Source organism: Phaethon lepturus, unplaced genomic scaffold (assembly GCF_000687285.1).
Source record: "Phaethon lepturus isolate BGI_N335 unplaced genomic scaffold, ASM68728v1 scaffold7507, whole genome shotgun sequence".
NCBI classification, from domain to species: Eukaryota; Metazoa; Chordata; class Aves; order Phaethontiformes; family Phaethontidae; genus Phaethon; species Phaethon lepturus.
Window position 1 is genome coordinate 1 of NW_010553954.1, and position 27,524 is coordinate 27,524.

A 27,524-nucleotide genomic window follows, 5' to 3' on the forward strand; every position below is an offset into this window, starting at 1 on the left:
TATAAATTACTCAAATAATTTGTTAATGCTCAGCATTAATAATTTGTGATACCTTTGTCATAGCTTGGCGTATCAGAGGATGAGTTGGGAAGCCTTGAAGAAGTCAATCAATGGTCTTGTCAATAAAGTGAACGTTTCTAATATAGAAAATATAATTCATGAGCTCCTTCAGGAAAATATTGTTCGGGGAAGGTAAGTCTTAGTATTTTAAAACAATTCTTTTTTTGCCAATATGTATAATGTTCATTTGTACATCACTCTGTATGCTATGTGTAGTGTATGGATGCTAGTCAGATTTTAAAATTAATCTTGGGCTATATTTTTCTATGCAGAGTAGTCCCCTGCTTGGGGAAGGGGCCAGTGGGGAAGGGATTGTATGCTTGGAGGAATAAGAGTGAAACAGATGGTATATGTTTTCTTTTCTTAAACGTTTTACTTGAGTGATTTGCAATTTTCAGGTGTCTCTGTCTATTTACTTTTGTATTTTGGGATTTTTTTTCTGTGGTACAAGTAATATTTGTAGCCAATATTTAGCAAAACAAGCTTTATTAGTTATCTGGACAAATTGTTTACAGTTGTAAAGTAGAGAAAAGACTATTATGCTATTTGAGCTCAATACTAAGTCATGGTGACTGCGCAAGTACTGTGTGATGACTGTCCTTGCTTTAATTTTGATGTCAATAGAGATTAAATATGCTAGTCTAAAGGAGTATGGGTTTCTTAGATTGGCTATCATGCAAACAAACAAAACCAAACCACCACCACCAAAAAACCCCTCGGAACAAAATATCCAGAAATAATTCTGTTACCTTCCAAACAGAAAGCAACACTTTCTCTGTCACAACTTAATCACTGTTATTTGAGGTGTTTATAGCTAAGGAATGTGTTACTTTCATGTATGTCATAGCTGATGGGAAGATCAGAATCCTGCATAAAAATAGCATAAAAATAACAGAAGAGAATTCAGTAAAATCTAGAGTGAGCAAGTAGTCCCGAATGTGACTTCGTTAAAAGTAATACTGAAGTCTCGAGCAGTCTGTTGTAGAACTACCTTTTACTTGCCTACGTTTCACATTCCCGAAAATTAATTTTCTTACAAGCAGTAATATTTTAGTTTAAAAATGAGCTTATTAAATGTTCTTAGAATACATTTGTCTGTGGAAATTTGTGTAGCTTATAAAGCTAACAAATTTCAAAATAATGTAGATGGAAAATACACCATTTCTCTTCTTAGAGTTGATTTTGACTTCCAAATTTGCACAAAGGTGCCTATAAAAGTAATGACACAAAGTTTTATCTAACTTTTCTGAGTTTTCTAACTAGAGGGTAAATGGGATCTGAACCAGACCAGTTTCAGTTTGTAAGCAAGAAATAACTAATGGTTTCAAAATGAAATATTCTGTTTCTGTGCACTAGTATGAAATTAGTTCTATTCCATTTGTTAATTCCAAAGTAAGTAGGAGTAAGGTATTACGCAGTTTTTATTTAGTACCATGTAAGGAGGTTTTTGGAAGACTTCAACAGACCACAGAGAAGATAGGGTTGGATACCAGTGTGCACTTTGAAGATTCACGTTTGGAGGGCGCTTTTTCCCCCCTTACCCATTTCTAACGGAGTGATACAGCAAAAGTCAAATTCTATGTGCTGAAGCATTAGAAAAAACAAAACTGAGGGGCAGGGGGAAATTCTCAGATTCTTTTCAGACTTCAGTCTTGATATAGACGAGATAGTAGTTCTTTTATTGTACTAACAGTCTATCTCAGGAGCACTGTGTTTACACTCATTTAGGCTCTAAGTAGTAATATTTTGTAATTGGTTCTCAGTTCCAAAACATAATTATTGTGTTGAAAATATGCAGTTTCATTTGAGAAAAACATTACTTTGCTGATTCTGGTTTTACTGAACATTCACTTTTGTTACTCCTAGCTAGATCTTTATAGTTAGGAACGGTTTATGGAAATGCAACTTTTGTTGCACAATTCTGTGCTTTTCATAAATAGTTGCAGAGTAGATTTTTTTTTTCAGTCACAAACTGGATTTTGTTTTTTCAGCCAAGGAATAGAAACAGCACAATTGTACAAACTTCAAAGCTAAGAAGAGCCTCTGTTGGGGTTAAAGGGATAATTGCAGGCTAAAAGATTAAGACTTTTTCCATGTTTATTGTTTTCAGATGTAGTTCTAATAGGAACAATATTTAATGAAAGATAAGGTGTCAGTTTAAGAATTTCTCAGCTCATAGACATTTGGGCAACACATTTTGCAAAACTCCATTTGTGGCATGATAAACAATGGTTTGAAAATGACCATGTGGTATCTTTGAACTATTCCAACTGTACAATACCATTTTATGTGATATGTACTGAATAGAAACATTACACGTTTTATTACCAGAAAAATCTTAAACTTTTACGTATTTTTACAGGGGATTGCTGTCTAGGTCCATTTTGCAAGCTCAGAGTGCCTCTCCAATTTTTACCCATGTTTATGCAGCTCTTGTGGCAATTATCAATTCAAAGTTTCCAAATATTGGTGAATTGATTCTCAAGAGATTGATACTAAATTTTCGCAAAGGATATCGCAGAAATGATAAGGTATGTAAAATGTGAAGAAGCAACATGCTGGAACTTATAATTCTGCTGTGTTAACCTAGTATCAAGTGTATTCAAATGACATGCTTCAAGGGAACACAACCAAGGCCTGTGGGTTGGGATTGATGTACCTGTAATTAGTACATTAAGTAAAGTAGTATTAGAGTATTCTGAAAGCTCAACAACCTGTTCTGGGTTGATAAGTGTACAGTCCTAATTGTGAACAGCCACCAGTATCCCAAAATAGGTAGTTTCATGACTTAATTTGATTGTGAGATCCACAAATCTTAGTAAATAAATTTTTTCTTCACTATAAGAGGTGTTAAAATTTCCTATTTTATTTCTTTTGCAGCAACTCTGTCTTACATCTTCAAAGTTTGTTGCACATTTGATGAATCAGAATGTGGTATGTTACTTCATGTTATTACTCAATCCAACCCCCATATGGCTATTTCTTTAATTTCAAGACAGCAGTAGCCTAAGTGAAGATGCTCTCCCTGTTCTAAAGGTTACTGAAAATCTGAGTTCAGCTTTCCTTTTAATGCCTGCTGTAAGCTGTTAGGACCTTTTTAGAAAAGATACTGGTAATTTCCTGTGCAGTTTACCATTGTACTTATCTCCAGAGCTTCCCCAGACTTCGTAAATATGTTTGGGCTAGTATTCAGACAAATCTTGATGCAAAGCCAACTTCATCTGAAGCTCTGTCCCACAGATCTTAAACAGTGTTTTCCTGCAACACTGTTACCTCACCTAAACATCTGTGTAGGCAGAACTAGACTCGGTTGCATCTAAATCAAATTTGTATCCAGATGTATGCCCCTTTTTATGCGTTAGCAATCAGGGTACTCCAGTTTAAATAATGGCAAGAAGCAGTGTTCTGGGAATATACAGCATTTCGGTAAAGAGGAAACTAATGTGAGGTGTGCCATTTGCTTATATGCCTGATCCTGGAAGACCTCATTTAATTATAGACATAGTGCACTTAGAACTAGTTTCTGTAATGTAAGTGCTGTTTTATTTGCTTTTTGGAAATGCATTCTGTTTTTTTTTCCTTAATGGTAAAATGTTTTTGGTTGCTTGCTTGACCATTTCAATAGCATAGTCAGATTCTCTACAAAGTTGGTGTGAATATGTGTGGTAAAATTTTATTTGAAATTTGTATTTGCTTTAATTAGCTTTGTCCCACTACCATTGCCTTATGTGTCTGATTAAACAAGTGTGTTTGTGGCATCCTCAAAGGCTGGACTGCTCTGTCAGATAAATCACTGTAATAGTAGTGTGACATTGTATATTCTAATTCCCTACTGATATTCTTTCCATAGGCTCATGAGGTTTTATGTCTGGAAATGCTCACTTTGCTTCTTGAAAGGCCTACTGATGACAGTATTGAAGTAGCAATCGGATTTATTAAAGAGAGTGGACTCAAATTAACAGAAGTTTCTCCTAGAGGTATTAATGGTAAGTATAATTAACCAGAACACTTGTCTTTTCGGTGTTTGCACTAGTAAATCCTTTTCATATTTGCATTTATCTTTCTCCAAAGCAATCTTTGACCGTCTTCGACACATTCTGCATGAATCTAAAATTGATATGCGTGTTCAGTATATGATAGAAGTCATGTTTGCTGTACGAAAGGATGGCTTCAAGGACCATCCAATCATTCCAGAGGGATTAGATCTAGTGGAAGAGGAGGATCAGTTTACTCACATGTTGCCATTAGAAGATGACTACAACCCAGAGGATGTTCTTAGTAAGTTAGAAACGGAATATAATTCTATGACTTCATTCCCCATGAAAAAAATTTAACATTCTTTGTTTTCTTAATTTTGTATTTTAAATAAAGATTCTTTTTTATTCTAAAGATGTTTTCAAGATGGATCCAAACTTTATGGAAAATGAAGAGAAATACAAAATGCTGAAGAAAGGTAGGGGCCTGTGTGTATACACATTTTACATAAAACATATATTTACACACTTACAGAGTGTTTACTTGTCCAACTACTGTTACCAAGCTTTGTTATTTAACTAGTGGGTGATATTTGTGTCCCAGATAACTGTCTTTCATTTCATCCTAGACCTTTCCAATGTATTTCTGCTATTTTCTTTAGTATTGTTTCTCCAGCTAAGGTTCTGTTTTGTTATGTTACGACATACCTATTTTTTGCGGCTCTGCCATATTCCCCACCTGAGACACCCTTTCACTCTTAAGTGTTGGATCAAGTTTTTTTGGTAGTGAAACTACTGTGGTCTATATCCCTTTAATCTGGGATACTGCTCTTTCAGAAATTCTTGATGAAGGTGACAGTGACTCTGAAGTAGATCAAGAGGCTGGAAGTAGTGAGGAAGATGAAGATGATGAAGAGGAGGATGAAGATGGTAAGCGTATGACTGACACCTTACTAGTGACTGATTGGATGTAGATGACACAGGAAAGAAAAGCTTAACTTGTTATACATTCTGCGAAACTAAGAATGTTCAAATGTTAAGGAATGTTTTAATCTTAAATTTTTCTCAGATCTAAGTATTTGCTAGCAAATAGGATAAAAGTAATGGTCTAAAAGGAAGCATTCAGCACACGCAGAAAATGAAAAGCAACTTTGCCTGATTGTTCTTGACCATATTGGTTTCATGTGAGAAAAGCCTTGCAAACATACGACATGAAAAGTATCAAATGTGAAAACACTTCCTTAAAAACTAGCAAAGACAACCTTTCTGGACACTTTCTAATGCTCTATAATGTTTTTAAGTCACTTTCAAAATCAGACTGGGTTTTCTTACAACTGTATTTACATCCTCTGTATCTCACTTCTTAGTTCAGTTCATCCTCCTTTCTTGATCTTTAGTGGAAGCAGTCAGCATTTACACATTTTCAAAGAATATATTTGATTCCCGGGGGAAAAAAAAAAAAGATGGATAAGCATAACTGAAATGTTTGCGCAGACCGTGTGAGTAATTGAAAAGCCAGCCAAGTCCTGTTCTTGTAGAATACCAGGAATAGATTTCCTCACCAGTTTGCTGGAGTATTTCGGAGAAGAGCAGAGCTTCCAGGCTGATGAAAAGTACGAGAATTCACAAAACTCTTCACTATTTATGCTATTACCAAACTTTTAAAAGAATGAAGTAATAGTTAATACTTTATGAATGAAGGTGTTCCCAGAATTATTGTGGTTTGGAGTGGATTTTTCTACACTTGCTCCAGAACAAAACAGAACTTTGCAAAATGCTGCAATATAGATCCTACACATAACAGAAACAAAGAATTTCCTGTTAAAGTTGGGGGAGCTACATAAAGCATTGTCTAGTCAAATTATGCATAAAATACCTTGCTAATAATGTATACAAGAAATGTTAAACCCGGAGGGTGCAGTGACTAAGTCACATGAAAGCTCTTTAAAAGGGGAGTTATCTTTTTAAAACTATATCTCTAATATTTACCTGTTAGTTACAGATGAGGAAAATACTGATTTTTTTTTTCTTCTTCTCTGTAAAAATAAATAAAAAAATACATAAACTTGCTAAACAGTCCTAAATACTTCTAGCAAAAGTATTATATAGTGTGCTACAGATTTAGTTAGTAGAGCTGTTCTAAGAGATTACATGTATTTGCCTTAATGTTTTGCTCTTTACAAAACCAGGTTTTTCTTTCCCAGGTCAGAAAGTTACTGTCCATGACAAAACAGAAATTAACCTGGTCTCCTTCCGTCGTACAATTTATCTTGCTATTCAGTCAAGGTAAGCTTGATGTAACTTGTACACCTCTGAGTGTAGTTCTTTTGAAATGGGTGAACTGGAATTCTCTTTTTAATTTTTTTTTTTAATTGCACACTAAAAAATAAGGCAGGGGACTGTTCTTCATGGAGGCTGACCTAATTGTATAAAGCAGACTGTTTTGACAAGTAGGTACCCAAATTCTCATTCTAAGATAAACATTTTGAAACAAACAGGATTTAAGTAGTGCACTGGGACCTATGAGGATTGCTGTAATCAAAATGTTCTGAGTGAACAAAAGTCAGTGATCTTCAGATTATATAGTATCTTAAGAATTTCTGAAGAAAATGTGAAACGCTTGAAGTAGAGATGCTGTAGAGTTTCTCCATTTCTAAGAGTAAGGAGTTTTGCAGTGTGGTACTCTTTAGGTCTGTTGCCATCTGCATTGTTTGGAAAATAAGTGTACAGATACCAACCCTGAAGTGTACTGTATTTGTATTTATCTTGAGAATGAAATCATCTTGCTGTACATGGCCCAAATAATCAAAACATGGTAGTATAACCGCTGTGTTGCCTGGCTGAAAGGAGAGATTAATCTGTTGCATGCCACTCAATTCCGTGGTTAAAAGTAGGCATGGTCCACAATATTCTGCAGGTCTGAACCTGCACGACAAGGGAGATAATGTAGTTATGATATTGATCATTAGACGTATGAATTAATACCGTACTGAGGTGTATGAAAGGCTCTTATATTTCTCAAAGTTACTGTTCAATACTTTCTTTCTGTGCTTACATTTGTTCATCTTATACTTGGGTGGGAGGAGATACTTCAGTCTGTCAATATGCAAGAATGGGTGTGCAAAGAGGAGAGTGTGGTATATACTAGTTTTGGAGCTTAGGTACAGTGTTTGCGTTTTTCAGTGTTTTTCAGGGTGTGTAAAATGAGCTCACATGTTTGTGTTTTACTGGGTTTTGTAAGATGATGTGATAATGACCCAAGTCATCTTGTTTTCAGATTGTCTGTAAATGTAATGACTTTGGGTTAAATTTCAGATATAAACTCCATGAAATACAAAATGTTTATTAAAAAAAAGTAACAAAAACAACAACAAAAAGCCAAACATCTCATTAACATTTAGAAAGCTACTTTATTTCAAAACAGTTGAACAATATAATTCTGAAATGTTTTTAGCATAGCATATATTGCACAGATAATGGGAAGTATTTTTTCTACTATTGCAGCTTAGACTTTGAAGAATGTGCTCATAAATTGCTGAAGATGGACTTTCCTGACAGTCAGACTGTAAGCCTTGCTTCTTACTCTTTTTTGTTACTAACATTATTAAGAAATAGCACTATGATAGTATCGTATCTAGAATCCTTACTCTTGTCCTGGGACCTAGTCTGTACAGCAAGCAGATGAGAGTGATTCCTTACAGCTGTTGTTCTTTAAAATGAGCCTTGCAATCTTTAGAGCAAATAGGCTGACACGTATTTCATAAGACATTTGGCGTATGGAATTTATCCTTTCTGTCAAGCAGTTCAAATGTTTGCTCATAGCCCGTTTGAAAAGATTTGTTGGTTGGACTATTGAAACACTTATCCTATGACAAAAGTACTGTAGTGCGTGGCAGTCATTCTTAGAGCTCTGTCTCTGAAAGAACTCTAAGATCATATTTGCAGGCAGCTGTAAACTTTATCAGTGGAGCTTGAAATTTAGCATAGTGCTAAAAGGATGTGGTGTTTTGTTGCTTTCACAGTCCTCTTTGAGTAATAGTGTATTGAATTAAAGCAGTTGTAAATATGATTGCTTTGTTGTAATCTTGGAGATCATTAGACAAAATCTGTTTTGTCTTCAGACACTGTGTGTAAGATCAGTACAATTGGTATGTTTTCAGTAAAGGAGACTGTCCTTCAGCTCATACTTATACTAGATCCTGGTAGAATGTAAATATCCATCTAATTATATAAACAGCTTTTCAGTCAGCTGTAAGCTATCATCATGAGAGTTGCACTTGAGAGAGCTGTTAATTTTCTTGTGGTTTTAATTATCACTATTCTGTTTTGAAACAATTTGTGTAGAAGTAGCCTTGTTAGTATAATAGTAACAGTAAGTGGAGACCTGGGCTACAGCTACATGTTCTTTGAAAATTTGATTTACTATAGTAATCAGAAAATGATTTGTCTATTTTTCAGTTCTTGTACTGTTTTGTTACTAAGCAATTTATGTGGAAGTAAACTAAGAATTCAGATGATTGTTGTGTATTTTCTTATTCTTTAATTCTGTGCATGAAATGCAATATTAAGTAAACATAGGATTATGATTCTCAGTGAAGCATAACCTGAAGAATTCTAAAGAGAAAAAAATCCTGTTTTCCAGCAAATCAATTCTGTTATAAAGAACAGAGGGAACAATCTAGAATATATGTGCTAGATCATACAACAGAGATACAATTTGTGTAATACTGTTAGGTAACGGCTCAGAGAACTACTCAACTGTTTTGGAAAATGTAAAAAATCCATGAAGAATTTATAGCATTCTTTGAAAACTACTACATTTAGATGAATAAGAGTTTATGTGTTTGAATACTACAGTTTGTGGTATTTAGATAATTTATTTTGTTTAGCACACCACCCTGTTAAAAAAAAAAAAAGAAGATTCTGAGGTGATGTAGTTATGATTCAGCTGTAATTTCTACGACTGAGATGCTTTTAAAATAAATGCGCAAGTGTTAATTTTGGCATTTTGTGTGTGCGAGTGTATAGCTATATAAAGAGATGAAAATAAATTAGTGTCAACCCGTGATTCAGTACTAGTTGTAGGGATTATTACAATTCAAGGTTCAAAACTGCTGTAGAACTGCATCTTCTTATAATGTGAGGCATCATCTTTGTGTGGATTTCTTTTATCCCTAATAATCATCCTTACTTTCCACCTCACCTTTATCAAAGATGTGGGAGCTTTGACTTGCTCTTTGTACTTACAGCTCCTAAGGAGTGTTTATGGGGGCAAAAAGAAAAAAAATGAGGTTTCCTGATCAGTGTGAGAGCAGAAAGAACAACCAGATGCTGGCAATAAAATTATTTAGAGATTTATGGGGCTCAAATCTGTCCATGTGGATAAAAAACTGAATGCACTCAGCAATGGTTGAACTAACTCCTGGTTTCTAAACAAGGAAAATCATCTTCTGTTCTTTCAAATTAGTATCTTCTGTTTGAAGCCTTTAGTGAATTGATTCCCACTGTCTTCATTATCAAAACAAACCGCAGGTTTATTTTTTTAGCCATAAAGCACTTTTTGGTCTGTTTTACTGAAAGCTTTAGCAACCTGTATTGCGGGATTATGTGTCTTTATCTATAATTTCTTTGCACCTTATGATTCGAACTTTAAACAGTCTTGAGAAATTCCTGAAATGTTTCCTGAGCTCTTGGGTGAATCTTCAAAGTTTGTTTAAGCTTGTAAGAAAATGGCAATTTACATCAAGTGTAGGAGAGGTGATAATGGCATGGTTGGTTATTTGTTACAGCAAAGACCCTGTAGGTAAGAGCTCATTCTCTATGCCAACTCCTATTATGAGTGGAGGTTATCATAAGAAGCAGGTACTAGTGTGTTTGACTGAAGTATCATTTAATGCAGTTTCTGTTCATTAAAATCAGGTGATACTTAAAATTCTTGTTGCAAAATGTTTGCTCAAATTGAGTCCAATTTTACAGTAACTTCGTGTTTTCCTTTTGGAAGGCTTTACTTAATAAAATCAGCTTTCTTCAGTTTTATTGTTAAGACTGTTTTCCACAGGTTTTGAGTAGTGAATTGTCAATTAAATACAATCTGAAAACTGGTAACAATATTCAAAACCTAAAGACAGATGTGAATGACAGTTTTGAGACTAAGATAGTCTTAACTTTCTTGCAGGTTAATTGTTCTGGAAATCTTTAAGTACAGAGATTTTTGGCGTGATTTTTCAGGCCTGAGCTCAGGAATATATTTAGCAGTTTTTATCAGTGGTTGAATTATCAGATTATTGTGTCACGTTATCTGCTGTGCAACACAAGTATTCATACACTTAATATCAGTAATGGAGCTGTCTTACAGCTCTGACTCATAGAAAGAGGATTAAGGTTCAAATGGACCATCTACAGAATAGAACAACATAATGCTGCTTTTTGGCATTGCAGTTTAGTACCAGGTGCTAAGGGAAATGTTGGCAGTATTTTTTTTTGTTTACTAGCCTAAAATTGTTGTGTTCTGACTTGAGATGAACACATTTTTCATTTTGCCATGAATTGAAATGCTGCTTTTTCAGAAGTAAATGATGCTGTTAAACAGAAGCATCCATCTTCCCATTTGATTTACAGGTAGTTAATTTTTAGTCTCCAGCTATATATTCTCCTTCCTCAAAATACTCGCTTATTTCTATCTCCTCATTGTTTATTTTTTTTCCCCACACCTTTTTTGGGTAAAAAGTTTGCCTACTACAGTGTCCTATTTTTCTTTCTCTAGAAAGCACCTTTTCTTTCCATAGTTTTCCAGGTTCGCAAGCTCAGTTTTTGTTCCCAGCTCTCTAGTTTTTCTTTTTCCTTGACTCTTATTCATTTATTTTTGCTCCAGGATTCTGGAAATATATCTGCTGCTTGTACCTGGGCCTTGTCTTTAAACGGTACTGACTACACTTGATCTGTTTCTTGCCCTTTTTAATGCTTTTTTAGATGCCTCCAGCATGTTCAATGTTGTCTTCTGTGTCAAAGGGCCCTTCTTTAGTCATTAAAAAATTGAATCTTCTAAAAGGTATCATTTTCTTCTGTATTTTAGTAATCTTTGATAGATGTAAGTGATGTGCTTTCTTTTTTCTGTATCTTTCGTCTTTTTTTAACCTTTCAGGTTTGTTCTGTCTAGCCTTTTTTGGCATGTCATAGTTACCTTAAATGAGCAACAGCATTACTCCTCTGTAGTTTTGGTTTTGTTTGTTTTTTTTACATTGCCTATTTAATATAAATGTCCAGAAGGCATTTTGAAAATTTTTGTTACAAATTTTCTTTCTGATCCTTCTTCACACTGTCTTCCATGTTAGGGATTTTCAGGATCCCCCTGTGGGTGATGTTTTGTAGATCCTCTCTTGTTCTACCACTGTGTTTCTTAAACAAAAAACCCAAAAAATCAACCAAACAAAAAAAATCTTGTAACTTTTCTCAGTTCTATGATGAGAACTTTTCCTGAATCTGTTACTAAAAGCCTGTTCAGGTTAATTTTGTTTTTCCTGTTATTTCTCTTTCTTATAACTTCAGCAGATAATTGGTATCGCTGTCTTCCTGATTCTGATTTTTTGTATTATTTTTCCCCGCTTTGTTTCTGACCTCTCTTCTGAACTCTTGTCCAGCTATGAAAACTTCTAAACTTTACTTTTTTACTGTCTCTTGTGCTGACATCTCTCGCCACTTGAGGAGTAGGTTCCAAGTGGACTCTCGGTAACCCAGCATGCCTCTACTTCCTTTATTTCAGGTCTGTGAATGCTGTTACTGTAACTCAGATATGAAGACAGTTGTGTGCATCTCCCGTGAATTGGGACTCTCTTGTTCCCTTGTGCTCTTCCATGTGGATTCTTAAACTTTAACAAAGGAGTTTATTGCTTTTTTTTGTTGATTTTACTCACTTCGGTTATCTTAGTTCTGCTCTTTTGCATTAGGCAGTAATATTTAAGTATGTCAAATACTCAGAATTTAATTCTCATGTGTTGGTTTCTGATTTTTTTAAAACATAAAATTCAAATACTTGAAGTTCTTCCCTTTAACAGTAAATTTAATAGGAGGAGGCGTGCTTTTCTTGGTGTTATTTAGACCCAACCAAAGCCTGCAGATCAAAGTTGAAAAGCTTTGTGGTAGTCTGTACTGCAGTCTGTGAGAGGCTGTTTTAAACAAGCCTTACAGTTGCTTCTTTGCACATATGTTCAGTCTTGGCAGAGCACACTGTTTCTCTTTTTAAAGTACTGTTATTATCTGTGTTAAAGCTGCATTAATCCCATGCATTACCAAAGAAGAAAATCTAAATAAATTAAAACTGTAGTTAGAGGAGTATGGTATTGCCAGTTGTTCTGGCTTCTGAACCATGAGGAAAGCAAACAAGCAAGCCTGACTGGAATGTCAGAAATAGATTTTTCTTTTTTTTTTTTTTTTTTACTCTATGCTTTCCCGTAAGAGATTTTTGCAGCCTATGTTCTTGGAGGAGTACATTTCAGTTTCTGATGTTTTTAGTTGAAGAAAAAGAGTTGAGGATCCCCACAGTAATACAAACCTAGACAGGAGTGACAACTACTTAGCTAGAAAATTGATCCTTCTTTAGGGAAACATATATGAAGAATATAGATTTTTTTTTTTCTTTTTTTTTTTTTTAAAGATGCTCTTGCCTACAGACTACTTAATTTTAAAAGGTTCTTTGCATCGTTCAAGCTGAGAGCAGAAAGGGAAATGTCTTACCTTATTGCTCAGTCTCCCTCAAGGGGAGAGGTGGGGCAGGGATGACCAACGAAAAAAAGGAACAAAAGCCTAAAAGACAAGCTGTTTTAGGCATGTTTTCAAAAAGCAAGAACAATATATGGTTGTTCCTTTTTGTGACGAGAACTACACTTGTATACAACAATGCTTGGAATTGTTGTATACAAGTTTTGCTAAATTAAATTGGAGCCTCTTCTGTAAGAATATCTGCCATTCAATTGCAGTTATCACACACAAAAGTCATATGCCACAGAATTTTTTTTTTTACTTGAAAAAAGAAAAGTTATTGTAGGCACAGCCTCTGTGAAAGAATTTTGCATGCATTTGACACATTTTTGGTTTTACATGATGGTGTCACACTTGCTCAAAACAGTCCTAGCTGGAGGGGTGGAGGTGTCAGTGTCTCTCTTGTGCTATTTATGCATTGAGCCTTGAAGATAACAGAAGTATTTATTTTGACTTGACATTCAGTGAGAATATAGTTGAGGAAACTGATAAAGAGTGGGATGGTCTAAAGCTGATAATTATGTTCTGATCAAGTTGATGATTTCTTAGTTTCATTGGTTTCCTTTGTTATTGTAGGACATTGCAACTGGTAGGTTTGGCAACTGCACCATGATTAGTTCACAGACTTGCTACTGCCTGTGAAAGATGATCATCCTCAAGTAAAATTCCTGTCTTTGAAGCAGGACTTTGTGTGGGCCTGAGATGCTGAATCAATCTGAATTTTCATAATTTATCAGTTAAAAAAAAGGTACATAGCAGTAACTCTGACATTGAGGTTAAAAGTATGTTTAAATTGAGTTCTGTTAATCCATAAACTTCCTTTATTTCCCTGCTTCTCTTTTTGTTGTTAATGTCTGGAAGTATAAATCTAATGAGATGGATACATCTGATTTTATGAACCATATACTACTTTAGCCTGGACTATCATGGCATTTAGTTCATATTTTTCATTAAATTTAACTGTACTTCTTTTCAAGTACATTGCCTTAAATCTGTAAGTTCTATCAAAATCAGAATGATCTTATTCTCAAACTGTTCATCTGAACATCAGGCTGGCTCAAGTCATTAGTTATCTTAGTTTCCGGATGTTTTAATATGATAACAGTAAAACAATTTATTATATGCTATATAAAATCTAATATGTAATTAATGTATGAATTTTAAAAATCTTAATTCTCTAAAAACATTGATAGCTCAATGTTTGTAATATATTTCAAAACTTCTGAAAGAAGCTGGCCCTCAGCCTGATTTCCTTTGTGTTGAGAAGGACTGTGTGTGCTTACAGCTGTTTCTTAATCCAAGGTGCAGTAACTAATCTGCACCTACAGGGCATAGTTCTTAAACTGTTTGGCTATCTCTTTATAGTTTGTATGATCCTGGGAATACTTTTGACAGTCCATCAGTTTACAGGGTATTTATTCAGTACATAAGATACATAGGTTATCTTATATGGCTTGTGAATTATATCTTTTAAAATGGAAATAATGTTTTTTATGTCAGAGATGTGTAGGTCACAAGTTGAAAAGCAATCTGAGGTCTGTTCCTCAGGAGTCTTCAAAAGGTGTTAAAGAAAGAAAGGAATTACTAGTGTTAATCAGTAGTCTTGAGTTTGAGGTAGGTCCACACTCCCAATAGAAATTAGACTTTGGCATTTTTCAAATCAAAGTGTTGATTTGTTTATGTTACTGTGGTGATTTTACACTGACCAAAGTTTTTACAAATTACGTAGTATTTTTGGCCTGTGTTTTACACATGGAGGAGCCTCATAAGACTAACATAAAAACAAACCCTGCTTCTGAACATGATAGCTAGGATGTAAAATTTTGATAGACAAGGTCTTACTACTTCAGTGGCTTTAATTTGTGTAACATATAGTGCTATTGATGTCAGCGTAAACCATGAAGATACAGAACATCAGAAAATGCGCACATAAAGGTGCAGATTCTGGATATTGAGTTAAAATTTGGAAAGACCTGTTAGTGGAACCAGTTTACCCTCTTTCATTCTCTCCCATTAATAATATAGATTACATTACAATTGAAAACAGTTTCTAAATAGTTTGGTAGGTGTGAATGAACTAGTTGCATTGGCTGACCTGAGATTTCTTTAGTGACCTGAAGGATAGAATAGGTATTATTCTTAATAGGCTTGTGCAAAGGGGCTGAGCTTTGACAGGAGGAATCATTTAAACATAGATGGATTATTCAAAATATCACTTGAAATAATTAGTAATTGATTAATTGATTGATTAATTAATTTCTGGAACTTCATCCCATATAGTTTGAATGTTTGAATGACATTCAAACCATACCTATATGGGATGAAGTTCCAGAAACATAACTTAAGTTTTAAAAAATACTTCTTTAAATACATTATCTCTATTAGATAAGATTATTTTAAGCATATGCTCATAACTTTTAATGAGTTTAAATTTTTCAGCTCTTACTGATCTTTTCTTCCAGAAAATAATTAAAAAAAAAAAATCTAGGTCCAATTTTTCAACTATCTTGAGTGCTTAAAGCTTAACTGTATTTTTTTTGAAAATAGACTGCATGCACTTTAGAAATGTGGCAGGTGATATTTATGTTAAAATATTTCCAACAAGCATAAAATGAAATTTTCTATAATTGCATATCTTTATGACATTAAAGATTCTAATGAGGTAAAAATAGCCAGTTTCATTATATAATTGGGAAGCTCATTGCCCTTTCTGTATATGTTTTGGTATATGTTGATGCCTACAAAATGAAGGTATAGAAGACATAAAGAATTATGCTATATTTGTGTGTTACTCATAACAGGCATTAGCCAGAATTCTCACTTGACTTTGATCTTCCAAACATGTATGTATGCATTTAACCTAAGGAGATGGCATTGCTCACATTACCTCAGTGGCATCACTTGAAATTAAGCTTTGCATGTGTAGCCTTCAGGTAGAAGGGAAGTGGATACCGTGAGGCTTTAATGTATTCTTTCACTAAACTCTTTTGCGTGTGTGTTGCAGACTTGTAGCAGCATGATTAAAAGTATATCTATCCTTGTATCCAGTTAATGATGCCTGCATAACATGTTATAGGTTGGATTTGTGCAAGATTTTTTGATAACCATACTCAGCTTTAAGCATACATTGCTCAACATAAAACAAGCTGAGGTAAAAAATGGTAAATAAAGGAACAATAAAAGTTGAGAAAGACCATTAGCTGATCAAACACAGGACAGACCTGGAGACGGCATAGTAGCTGTCAAAAGCACTGCACGTATTTTGCGAAGAGGCCACCTGCTACTGAAACACCTTCCATGGCTTTGCCAGCCTTGGCTCTAAGTGGTAGTTTGAATGAAGAAGAAAAGGAGGAGAGATGCTGGAAAAATGTGAGGATTGTGTGAGGCACATGTGACTGTTACACACCTTGAAGTATGCAGCAGTAGAGAGAGCTTTAAGGGAGGAAACAAAGTACAATGCACTTCATCTGAGAGAAGAGAAGAAAAACGTCATCTGTAAAAGCAGTGCAAATGTATAAAATGCAAGGCACTAATTTCACATAATTCCAATTTCACGTTGATTTAAACCAAACCATGTCCTTTACTAGGTTTGCTTCCAGCAAATCAATTCCTTTAGTTCCTTCTATGATTGTAGAAACTGTGTGCTGGGATTGATAGTTTTACATTTTAAGAAGCTACATTACAGGGTGGGGATATCTCATGATTGCTTTAGCTTGTGTGTGCAATGGATGGAGCAGAGCTGTGTAGCTTGCAGGGGAGGGGAGGTGGAAATTACATTGCTTCCAGCTAGGGAGGGGAGAGCAAGACCTCCTCTTGGAGGCAGCCTGTGGGGCAGTTCCAAAATTGCAGTCTTAGCCGAATGCAAATGTTAAAGAAAAGAAATAGCAAAAAATAAGGGCAGAAGAAATGGAAAAAATATGTAGTAACTGTAAAAAGGAACCCATGATCAGAAGGGAAGGAGAAAGCTGCGTTGCTTTAGCTCTTCTATCTGCAGTGAACGTAGCTTTTGTGTGAAGCTGAGAGAATATAGAGTGGGCAGGGTGTGCTTGTTTTTTAAAATGGTAAAGCTGGGGGAAAAAGCAAGTCTCATTTTCCTGTCTTTTCCTAGTTTACCCCTTAGCATCTTTAAATTTATCATTATATTTGCCATGTTGGGTTGAGCCACCATCTGTCTAAACCTTTAGCTTGTTTGGTTAAGAGCTAGTAGGAAATGTTTAGGGAGAACTGTAGGAAAAGCAGTGTATTTAGAGGGAGCTTTCTCCTTATCTTCTGTCTTAGCGGTTTTGGGAACTGCCTTTTCTTCCCATGATACAATAATGAATTAAAGATCTTTACAAAAGATCATTCACCATCTATATGGGATGTCAGATATTTTCAAAGCGTTCTACTTCATGATTGGATAGCTATACATACGTTCTTAACTAAGCTGAATAGTCGTTGAGCGTTGTGTGAAAACTGTTGAACAAGGCAGTATATAAATTGCCTGTAAAATTAGGAAACAAATTTGTTGCTTTCTTTAAAGCAAGTGATGGGCTAAAAAACACAGGCTCTTCCTGCCATAAACATCACCAGAAGTGTTACCATTGTGAGCACTGAAATGAGTTAACTAACCTTTAAAGCTATAAGTGAAGCTAGAATTGCTATGTGAACTTGTCGCATCTCTCAAAAAATAATTAAATAATTTTAAAGTTTGTTAATTTTTAATCTGGAAGACAGTTACTCTAGACCTAACTTCGAGTTGTTTTGATAACGCTAGCAAGAATGTCTTTGTGGGCAAATCTGTTTTCATGTGTGCGATTATTCAAGATAACCCTCCTAGAAATCATTGTAATATTTAATTAAAATGTTAAAATATTTAATTACGGTAAACCACAGGGGATACCAAAGTTGTAATTGCATTTAAGATGAGGAAGAAAAGTAATTTGTTTTTCAAGTCTTGCTGACTTTATTAGCAGTGGCATCAGCACTTCACCCTTTTTATTGTTTAAAACTGATTAACTGCAGCATTACTGTAAAACAGGATAATATAAAAAGTTAATATGCATTTTAATATATCACACTAACACAGTGTGACAGTGTTGAAAGGAATGCCCTTAAACACATCCATAAGGTTGTCTTACACATTAATGCCTCAATATTTGGAGGGGGTATTTTTTTCTTGTTCAGCATGATTGGCTTTTTATTTTTTTGAGTTTTTGTGATAGGCAAAGTATTTCTTTTCAGAATACGTGCTTGGAAGAATGGCACAAGTAGGAGAATATGAAATCTGGTATATGTTACAGTAAACTGATATAAGACATAAAGCAGACAAAATGCTTGAAATTATCCAGCATTTCTTTATGGGTGTGTTGTTATTAGTTTAAAGATAAATTAAATTAATTGTGAAGGATACATGACTGACAGCCGAAAACCTATTTGGGAATGTCATAAATTGGTTTATGCTATGAAGTTGGTCTTAGGAGAAAATAATAAAAAAATAAAAATTAATGGGAAAAACTGCAGTCCTGTTTAAGTGCCGTGTATTTCATGGCTCTTAATTTATAGAAGAGTGTTTGCTTCACTTGTCTTAATGTTCCAAAATGTGCCCTAAACCAGTTCATAGCTGTATTACAATTTGTAATTTACATAGTAGATCAGATGAATACGTTTGTTTTTAAACTTGTCTATGCTTACTTGTCTAGATCCTTGCTCTTGGCCAGTGAAGGGCCTAGAGGGGAGGTGCAAAGCAGAATTCACCTGTGTGTTTCCTTCTGGTTCTTGGTTTTGTGTGTGTGAAAGAATAAGAGGTGGTAGCTGCCAGAGGGTAATTCAATAATGATCTTGGGGTGATGGTATTGGGGAGCAAGGAGAAAGGGAGCCAGACAACTTGTATTCCAAAAAGACTGCGTCTAACAGTTCTAGATAGTTGGTATCAATGGAAAGAGAGCATCTTCTGCCATAGCTGGTGCTTACATCCATGTCTGCCATGGAGATGGGGAAAAATGGAAGGCAGGCCATGGGCAATGGGGATGCACAAAAGTTTTAGGAGGTTAATCTAGCTAGGTTTTATCTGCTCCTTCCTAGCTAAGAAGGAGAGATGCTTTTCTAGAGGGCGATTCACAACATGAGCCTAAAACAGCTTCTTTAGAAAAGTTCCTCTCATTCGCTTGGTTTATAGGGGAAGCCTAGGCAGATCAGCCTCCTAAGGCTGAGTTTAGTCTTTCTGAACATCACCTTCAGGCCCCTCTGGTGAACCAGCTGCAGTGAAACACTGCCTTCTGCTTGCTTCTGGTAAGCAAAGCTTGTGGTAAAAATTATGGCTAAATAATTGAAGGTATTAGTATATACCACAATCTACAGATATTTCTGATTTTGGAAATATCCTGCTAAGCATGCGCATTGTAATTGAGTTTCCAAATGGCTTGTCTATATGCCATTATGACATTTGGATGTTGCAAAGAATCTTCATTTTCTGTAAGCGCAGGGACTGGTGTTATTTAAAACAAACAAACAAAACAAAAAACCCTCAAAGAAATCCAAAACCACAAAAAAAGTCCTCAAAACTTTCTCTTTTTATGTCACACCTCCTTTTTTGCACTCCGTTAAAGTCAGTTTGTAAATTAGTTCTGACATTTTTTTGGTGAGATGTACAGTGCATTAACTCATAAATTTTAGCTTAAGCAGAAGAGGAAATTTGAATGGCAAAAGCTCATATCCATAGCCCGATAATTTCTAAAACATGGGAAACTCAGAAAACTACTGATGTTGCCAATAAAGATTTATGTAAATGCTTTTATTTCAAAGCTTGCATCCATGTAAGACTTTCTTCAATATTTTGGTACTTAGTAATGATTTTTTTTTTCCTGCTACAATGAATTTACCTAGAGAAATTATTTTTTTTCTTAAACTAGAAAGAACTCTGCAATATGATACTTGACTGCTGTGCTCAGCAAAGAACATACGAGAAATTCTTTGGGTTACTGGCAGGGGTAAGTTCTGTTTTCAGATTTTACACTTCGTGGTACATAATTTCCTTGGTTTATTTTTTGTGTGTCAAATTTAAATTTTAATGGATAAATAAAACTAATAGTTTTTTTTATTCTGAAAATGATTATGTTAGTTGACTGAACTAACATTTTGATTGTAGTAAACAGTGAATACAGAATGAGAGAACACACTTTCTCTTTATATTGTTGCTTTTTTGCCTTCTTCTTCCCATTATGGTAGAACAATAAATCAGTGGCAAAGGAATGGTACTAAAAAGAGGTAGAAGTGTTATGAGTTACCGGAAAATATCCGTTTTACAGTGCTAAAGATTCATTTTGGAGGCTTCTGTCTTACCGCTTCGTTCAAAGCTGCTTAATAGGTTTTATTTAAAGCACAAGACTGAATACTTAATGTCCCGGGGTCGTGGGTGGGTGTTTTTGTTTGTTTGTCTTTGCAGTTATGTCTTAGTTAAGTTTTCCCTATCAATGATACTGAGGGATCTGACTAGTTAAGATAAAACACTTGTCTTCTCAAGGGAGCAAGTTATGCTGAAAGGGAGTAGGTTTTTTTGCATTTGTATGTTTTATCTAGTATTTGAGGAAATACTTCTGCTGATAGTCAGTTAAGAAGCACTAACCATAAGAAGCTACATGTTCAGTAGAATATAAATGTTAATTTTCATGTTCTTTGGAATGTCTTATGTCCAAAATGTCTTACTTTTGTGTTCCCTGCTGCCTCTCTAATTTTAAATAGTCATTCAATGATGTCATGAAAAAATTACATTTGATGGGGTTACATCAGGTGAAAATACTGGATGTATGGAAGTAAAAGAAATTGCTGGATAATTTTGCTGCAGTTCAAAATTGATAATTACTAATTTGCAATGCAGATGAGTTTCTTGTTCTGACAAACTGCTGAAAGCAATAAAATGTGTCTGTCTGAAGGTATTTTATTCTCCAAATGTTATTTAAAAGGAAAATCTTGCAGTAAATATTTGCAGCATTAGGTCACTTATATGGAGGTTATTTGCATGTTTAATATTTTGTTTAATCTGATTGTTTCAATTGTACAATGTTGTCTCAGCGTTTCTGCATGCTAAAAAAAGAATATATGGAATCCTTTGAAGCTATTTTCAAAGAACAGTATGATACCATTCATCGTTTGGAAACGAACAAACTGAGGAATGTTGCCAAGATGTTTGCTCATCTACTGTACACTGATTCAATTCCCTGGAGTGTAAGTGAAAAAGGCTATTGTCCTAGATTTCTTTTTCAATAATTAATCTCCAGTATTGAGAAATAATATAGAATGCGTTAGTTTTAGTATCCATTCTACAATTTGGAACTACTTGTATTTGTAGCAAAATGGATTATTTTAAGTATCTTCTCAGACACTGTGAACAATTCTCTGTTGCTCCATGTTCTCTCTCTGCCCCTGTGCACCGTTGCCTTCCCTCCCCCATTCTGAAGTAGTTGATTAAGCTGTTATTTTGTGGAGCTCAGCTGGAAGTGGTTGATTAAAATGTACTTGTTTTTAGAATTTTGAACTTTTCATCGGCAGTGTAAATAACAGAACAGTCTCTAAAAACAAGCCTAAAGAAACCTTTAAAAATTATGTATGAAATGAAAATTTTTATATAATTATTTAAAAATTTAAATACTGTCTTTTTGTGATTTAAGTGCTAAATAAATACAGGCAGTCCTGCATTCTGAGATATTTATTTCTTCATTTTTAATGTCATATTATTATATCAAGGTAACTTCTTTTTTCCTACTGTTTTATTCTTTTTTCACAGCCTAGTCTAATTGTCATTCTTCAGGCACAAAAGTCAGTCCAAATATTTCAACTTTTTAGAATTTAAGTTCCAAATCTTTAACTCCAGAAGTTCACACACCTGATTTTTCTTTTGTGAGGCTTTCCTGCATAAAATAAATCCTTAAAGAATTACTAGTACAAATATAATCAGAAACTGTTCCCAGGTGGTAGAAAAGAATTTTTGAGGAAGAAAGTTTTGACTAGGAATTACAGGGTTTATGTTCTTGGGGCGAGGGGAGAGGAAATTAAGTTTTTATTAGTTATTTCAGGAGGACAAAGGTTTTTAAGATACATAAAAGAATGTATGTTTAAACTTAAGGGCTTTTTTTCTAAATATTTTCAGGTCCTTGAATGTATAATACTAAGTGAAGAAACTACTACATCCTCCAGTAGAATTTTTGTCAAAATATTCTTTCAGGAACTCAGTGAATATATGGGACTTCCTAATCTAAATGCAAGATTAAAAGATGAGTAAGTTGAAATTTCATTTCCAAAACTGTAAATTTAATTAGTTTCTTTATCTGAAAAAGTACGGATAAGGACTCTGTTTTCAAATTCAACTAAGACTGCACTTCTGTAGCTGCAGTACTTCAAGAATAAGTTCATGTATAGATTTAGTCATTGCAAAGAGTCCCATTAAGATGAGTGTGTTAGCATCAATTTCGTTTCAAGTATGTGCATGACTATTTGCAAGACGTATCTTATGTTTTTTCCAACGATAGTTTGGCTTGTATAAGAATTTTCCAAATGCAAGTCTATCTTTTTGTATTGTCAGCTGTATAACTCGGTCGTGTTACTGTGGCTTCTTTCTGACAAAATTTAGAAAAAAACACATAATTCCATTCTTTCTAGGATTTGTTGCTTATCCTTAAGTATAGTGTAAATAACACATTATTTTAAGCCTGTATATGATTTAATGCATTGCATTCTGGCAATATTCCTTTAGTTGCATGAGCTATTTCCTGTAAGTTGGTATTTCTTCTGTGTATGATAAAGAATTTAGTAGATGCTTTAGCTTATGTAAACTTAAACTTGAAACTATATTCACGGCCTTGTTTGTGATTTCAGCATAGGTTCCTAGATCTTTGAACTTCTTGGTCAACAAATATTATTCTTTGCTATCACAGGCTACTGTGATTTCACAAGTCTTTTCAGGGCTTCACAAAATCAGGCTTTCTGTTCTCATAATCTGACAGTATATGTGTAATTCTTCGGTGTGTGAAGAAGCTTATGTTTTCATAAAAGAGCAAGTTTTTAAATAGCATTTTGATCAGATACATCACAGATGTAAACAATTAAAAATGAATGAAGAGAAAACTTCTGCTGTCCTATGGAGATCCATACAGTTTCTTTTTCAGTTTATTAATGTCAATGAGAATTATTGCTAAGCTGGCATGGTGTTTAATTTAATGTTTGTTTTCATCAGAACATTGCAACCTTTCTTTGAGGGATTGTTGCCTCGGGATAACCCAAGAAACACTCGCTTTGCCATCAACTTCTTCACTTCTATTGGCCTTGGAGGACTAACGTGAGGAACACTTTTCTGATTTGATACTTACTTTTCTTCCCTCTCCCTGCCAAAAAAAAAAAAAACAAAACCTAAAAAAAAAAAATTATTGCTGTTGTTGTTGAATAGGGATGAATTACGGGAGCATCTTAAAAATGCACCAAAGATGATAATGACACAGAAACAAGATGTTGAATCATCAGATTCTTCTTCATCTTCAGAGACAGACTCTTCCTCAGATTCTGACTCTGACAGCAGTAGCAGCTCAGAGTCATCCAGCAGCAGTGACTCCTCCTCTAGCAGTGGCAACAGCAGTGACTCAGGTACTTAACACTAGCTATAACTATTTACTTTTATACACCTATTTATTTCTATTTCTGTGTATACTTGTTTTAAGGAAAAACTGGCTCTAGACAGTGTTAGTTTCTCTACTTTAAAAACTAATCAATGTGTTTAAACCTACAAGTTTTAAAATACTAAATATTGCTCATGGAAATTTATTTAAGAATTTAGGAAAAACTGAGTTCCATTTTTAGAGACATCAGTATCTGAGGAACATTGTTTTGTAGGTTGCTTTTTACACAGTTGATACTTGTTGCACAGTACTATCACTTCAGTGGAGGATGGAGGGATTAGTGTCATTCCCTATTAAGATCTCTGTGGGATGCTTACTGGTGAACTGTAGAGACTTAACGTCTACAACTCTTTTTTGCTTGGCTTGATTAGGTGAGCTTGATACTACTTGTGTCCTTCCCTGTAAATATGTGCTTCTTCATGGGTCAGAAATGACATTGTTCAGTTCTAGTATCCTTCCAAGGGTCCATTTCTAATTCTTCTTCCTCAGGAAGAGTTTGTATGGTGGTATAGTGAGGGTTCTTGTCTGTAGAGAAATCTCCAAGGAAGAATTAGCTTTTGCTGACAACTTAGTATGTTGTAGTGTTATGCATTATAATTAGTGTTTAGTATCTTATACCATCTTGCTAATATATAACCTTCTATTTGTCATGAAGTGTCAAAAACATTGCTTAATCTATAAAGTACATGCTAGTATGAGTGAGTGTGTGCAGTCTCCCCTATCGTATGTAGTGTGAGCAGATGATAACACAGCGTGACTTTCTTAGCACAGAAGCTTGCCGATTCAAAGTTAATTTCATTTATTACATGCCTTTGAAATGAAAATGTTGATTAATAAAATAAAAGCAGTGTGAAATGTTCATGCTTTGGAAATGCATTTTCGTTCTCCATTGCAATCTTACTGCACAAAGTCTGATTTGTGTGTCATTGCATTAATCGCATTATATGACGACAGAGCACTAGAGGAGGGCACAGTTAAACAGGGTCAGAGGAGGCATTAGTTCAGCAAAGAGCCAGATGGCTCCTGCGCAGACAGTTGCAGCTCTGCTGAGCTGCTTGAGAGGAAGCAGAGAGGTAAGTCCTTAGTGACAAACCTACTGGGTCTGCAGTCTGCTAGTTATGAACAGGTTATTTTTGTAAGTTTAGGACCTTTCCTTTTACTACTTGTCCTTTCTCCATTCAGGAACACATTTATTAAAACTTGCATTTTGATATCTTTACAGCCTGGTTTCACTTTTTTTTCCCTGGTTCTTGTGTACTTAAATACAATGGTCAGAACAGTAATTGGAGATAACTATATTCTTCAATGGTAAACTTGGTTGAGGTCTGTTACTGGCTATAACTCCAAGTCTTCCTGTGTTTGCAGCTTTTAAAATATCTTGGTAGAGTTCAAATGCATTTTTCAGAGGAATGTGCTGCAGTATTTCAGTGTTTTAAGAGTGCAATATATAAGATAAAATAGAAAAACTGCTAACTAGAAAATGAACATAGCTAAATTAAGGATTACTGTCTTACTGACAGTTAATTTGTGGAACTTCACCAGCTAGCTCTGGACAGGTTATTCCAGCCCAAACAGGACCAGCAGAGGATGAAATTTGTCTGTTATCAAAGCACCTTGTTCCTTTGTATTTACCTTCTCCAGCCTTTTTCTGCATAATAGGGAAAATACTGTTTAAAAAACTTAATGTATTAAAAATCTATCTGAAGTGATCCATCATCACTTAGCTCAGACATGAGATTAGCCTGCTGCAGTAGAACTCAGATATTTGATGTACTATTAAATCAATGTATGGTTGTAGTATTTTCAAAAAATGATTAGAAACAGTTAGCTGGTATGATCCTATAGTTCATGCAATAAAGTAAATTAATGGTTATTCTAAATGGCTGTACCTTCAGTGTTTATTCATAAATACAGATAAAATAAATTTCAAGTGAAATCTAGAGGTTCCTTACAAAGAGCAAACAGGAAGAGTAAGGCCTCTCCCACTGAGATGAGCACTACTGTATACTTAGAAATATACAAGTTGTAATCTGAAATTGTTGAAAAAGCTGACACTATTTCTTCTGAAAATGAGCCAGGGGCCATTGGTATGTTGCTGCAGTACCACTGTCTCAAGCCATTTCAACATGCCTCTGTTTCCTCATAGGATAGCGTTAGAGATTTTTTTTCCCCATCTGCTGTTTTTATTCTCCATTCACTAACAAGCTTTTCCAGCAAGTAACTGGCAAAGTAAATGACTTTGGATGGTCTGGGAAAGGTGATCTTTCTAAAAAAAATTATTCGTGAGTGTTTTGATATATGACTTTACAGTCGCTGCCTGGTCCTTTTGTATCAAGCCGACAAGAGGAGGATGATGGGTAGAGGTTCTCAAAAGTCAGGCATCACTTGCAGATAGCTAAGGGATAAAGGGCCTGCTGGTGGATACTCGTGAGCGGCAGCCACGTCTGTACAAATCTGAGTTGTTCCCTCTTGGAGGGGGCATTGGGGAAGCAAGGTTGTTGGAGTTTTGTCAGTACATAGCATATCAAATCTTTTCAAATACTAAAATGTATCTTACATAACCAAAAAATTCCAGGATCGACAGGTTTGCAGATCTTATGTCAGATTCCCATTTAGTGAGTAACTCCATTTTAACACCGATATGACGGCTTAGTAATGCTTTACATTAAAGCGCAGGTTTGTTGGGGTTTTTTTGTAAGTTGAGGAAGAAGTTTATTTTTGGTTTGAGCTGCACAATGTTCTTGATACCTGTATAAGTGTTGTAAATGGGATGAAATGTAGAAGGCTATTCCCTAATTTCTTATTTGTATGCTCTTGGTTTTGGGGTGATGCGTTGTGACCTTGCTTTTTGTTAATGTGAGGTTCTTGTGTTAATAACAGTGAAGTTACTGAGAAATATTGAGGCTTAGAGGAAAACTGGAGCATAGTCTTGGGCTTAATAATCAGTTCACACTTTCATGGAGGATTTCTATTTATGTAAAATAAAAAGCCTGTAATGCAGACAGGCATTTAAAATAATCAGTACCTGCTCAGTTAAAGAATGGGTGAATTTTGCCCCATTGCATGAGACACTCGGTTGGAGGTTGGGGAGAGCAATAAAATCAAAGCTCATTAGTTTGAAACCTTTGTCCAGATACATACCCACAAAAGTTTTCTGACAAAAAATAACTCTCTGGAACTTTCTGTGTAGCTTATAAAGTTAAGCATAATAAATTAAAATGCAACCTTATTCCCATAATTTGTTATAATTTCAGATGTTCCTAAAGCCAAAAGAAAGAGAATGCAGAAGAAAAGTAGAGAATCTGATAAAGTTTCCAGGAAAAAACAAGAAAGGAAAAGAAAATCACTTGAAAAGAAAATGGGAAGGAGGCAGCCAGAAGAAAGAAGTGATACTGAAAGCAAATCAGAAAGAAATCACCGAAATTTGAGGGAATCATACAGGAGAGATGACATATCAAAATATCATCACAGAGATGAGTCCAATGGCAGAGACGGTTACCGTAGTGGAAAGGATAGGAACCACGAAAGAAGTAAGGATCTAGAAAATAAACACAGTAATTCAAAACCGAAGAGAGCAGAGAGAAGAGCTTCTGTGTCTGATGATGAAACTTACAGACACTGGAGCAAAGACAATGGAAATCGCAGTAGAAAAAGAGAGAGATCAAAATCTGGAGAGAGAACCCATAATAATTCAAGTCCGAGAGAGGAGGAACAAGAAGACCGATACAGAAATGGTTCAGAGAAACACCGAGAAAAGTACAACCGTTATTCTGATCAGTACAGAGAATCCAGAAAGAATGAGGACAGACGAAGGGAGAATTCCCCACACAGACGAAAATAATACCTAACCAGAGTTTAAAGTAAACGTGCATTTCTGAGCTGTTAAAACTGTATTTTAAAATCTATTACTGAACTTTCCTTAAAAAAAAGATTTTGTACAAAGTGATAGTTCGCATTTGTAAATTTTATCAGACTTTTTCAAATTTTCAGTACTACTTTTTTTATAACTGTTGCATTGAGTCTTTCTGTTTAATTCTTCCTTTGGAAAGGTGAAGCTGGGGGGTTTTTTGTGAATAAAGCCATTAAGATTTCA

At 34.9% G+C, this 27,524-nt stretch overlaps 1 protein-coding gene across 1 annotated transcript; it reads left to right on the forward strand.

The window, feature by feature from the left end:
- Positions 1-63: 63 nt before the first annotated feature.
- CWC22 (CWC22 spliceosome-associated protein) lies at positions 64-27,524 on the forward strand (the record flags this gene model as incomplete). The annotated part of the gene is made up of 15 exons (XM_010291665.1): positions 64-192; positions 2,423-2,591; positions 2,941-2,994; positions 3,911-4,046; positions 4,132-4,338; positions 4,451-4,513; positions 4,872-4,964; positions 6,239-6,320; positions 7,539-7,599; positions 19,679-19,756; positions 20,838-20,990; positions 21,913-22,040; positions 22,996-23,097; positions 23,206-23,399; positions 26,686-27,524. Coding segments are annotated over 15 exons (2,236 nt in total), but the record flags the coding sequence as incomplete, so codon positions are not given.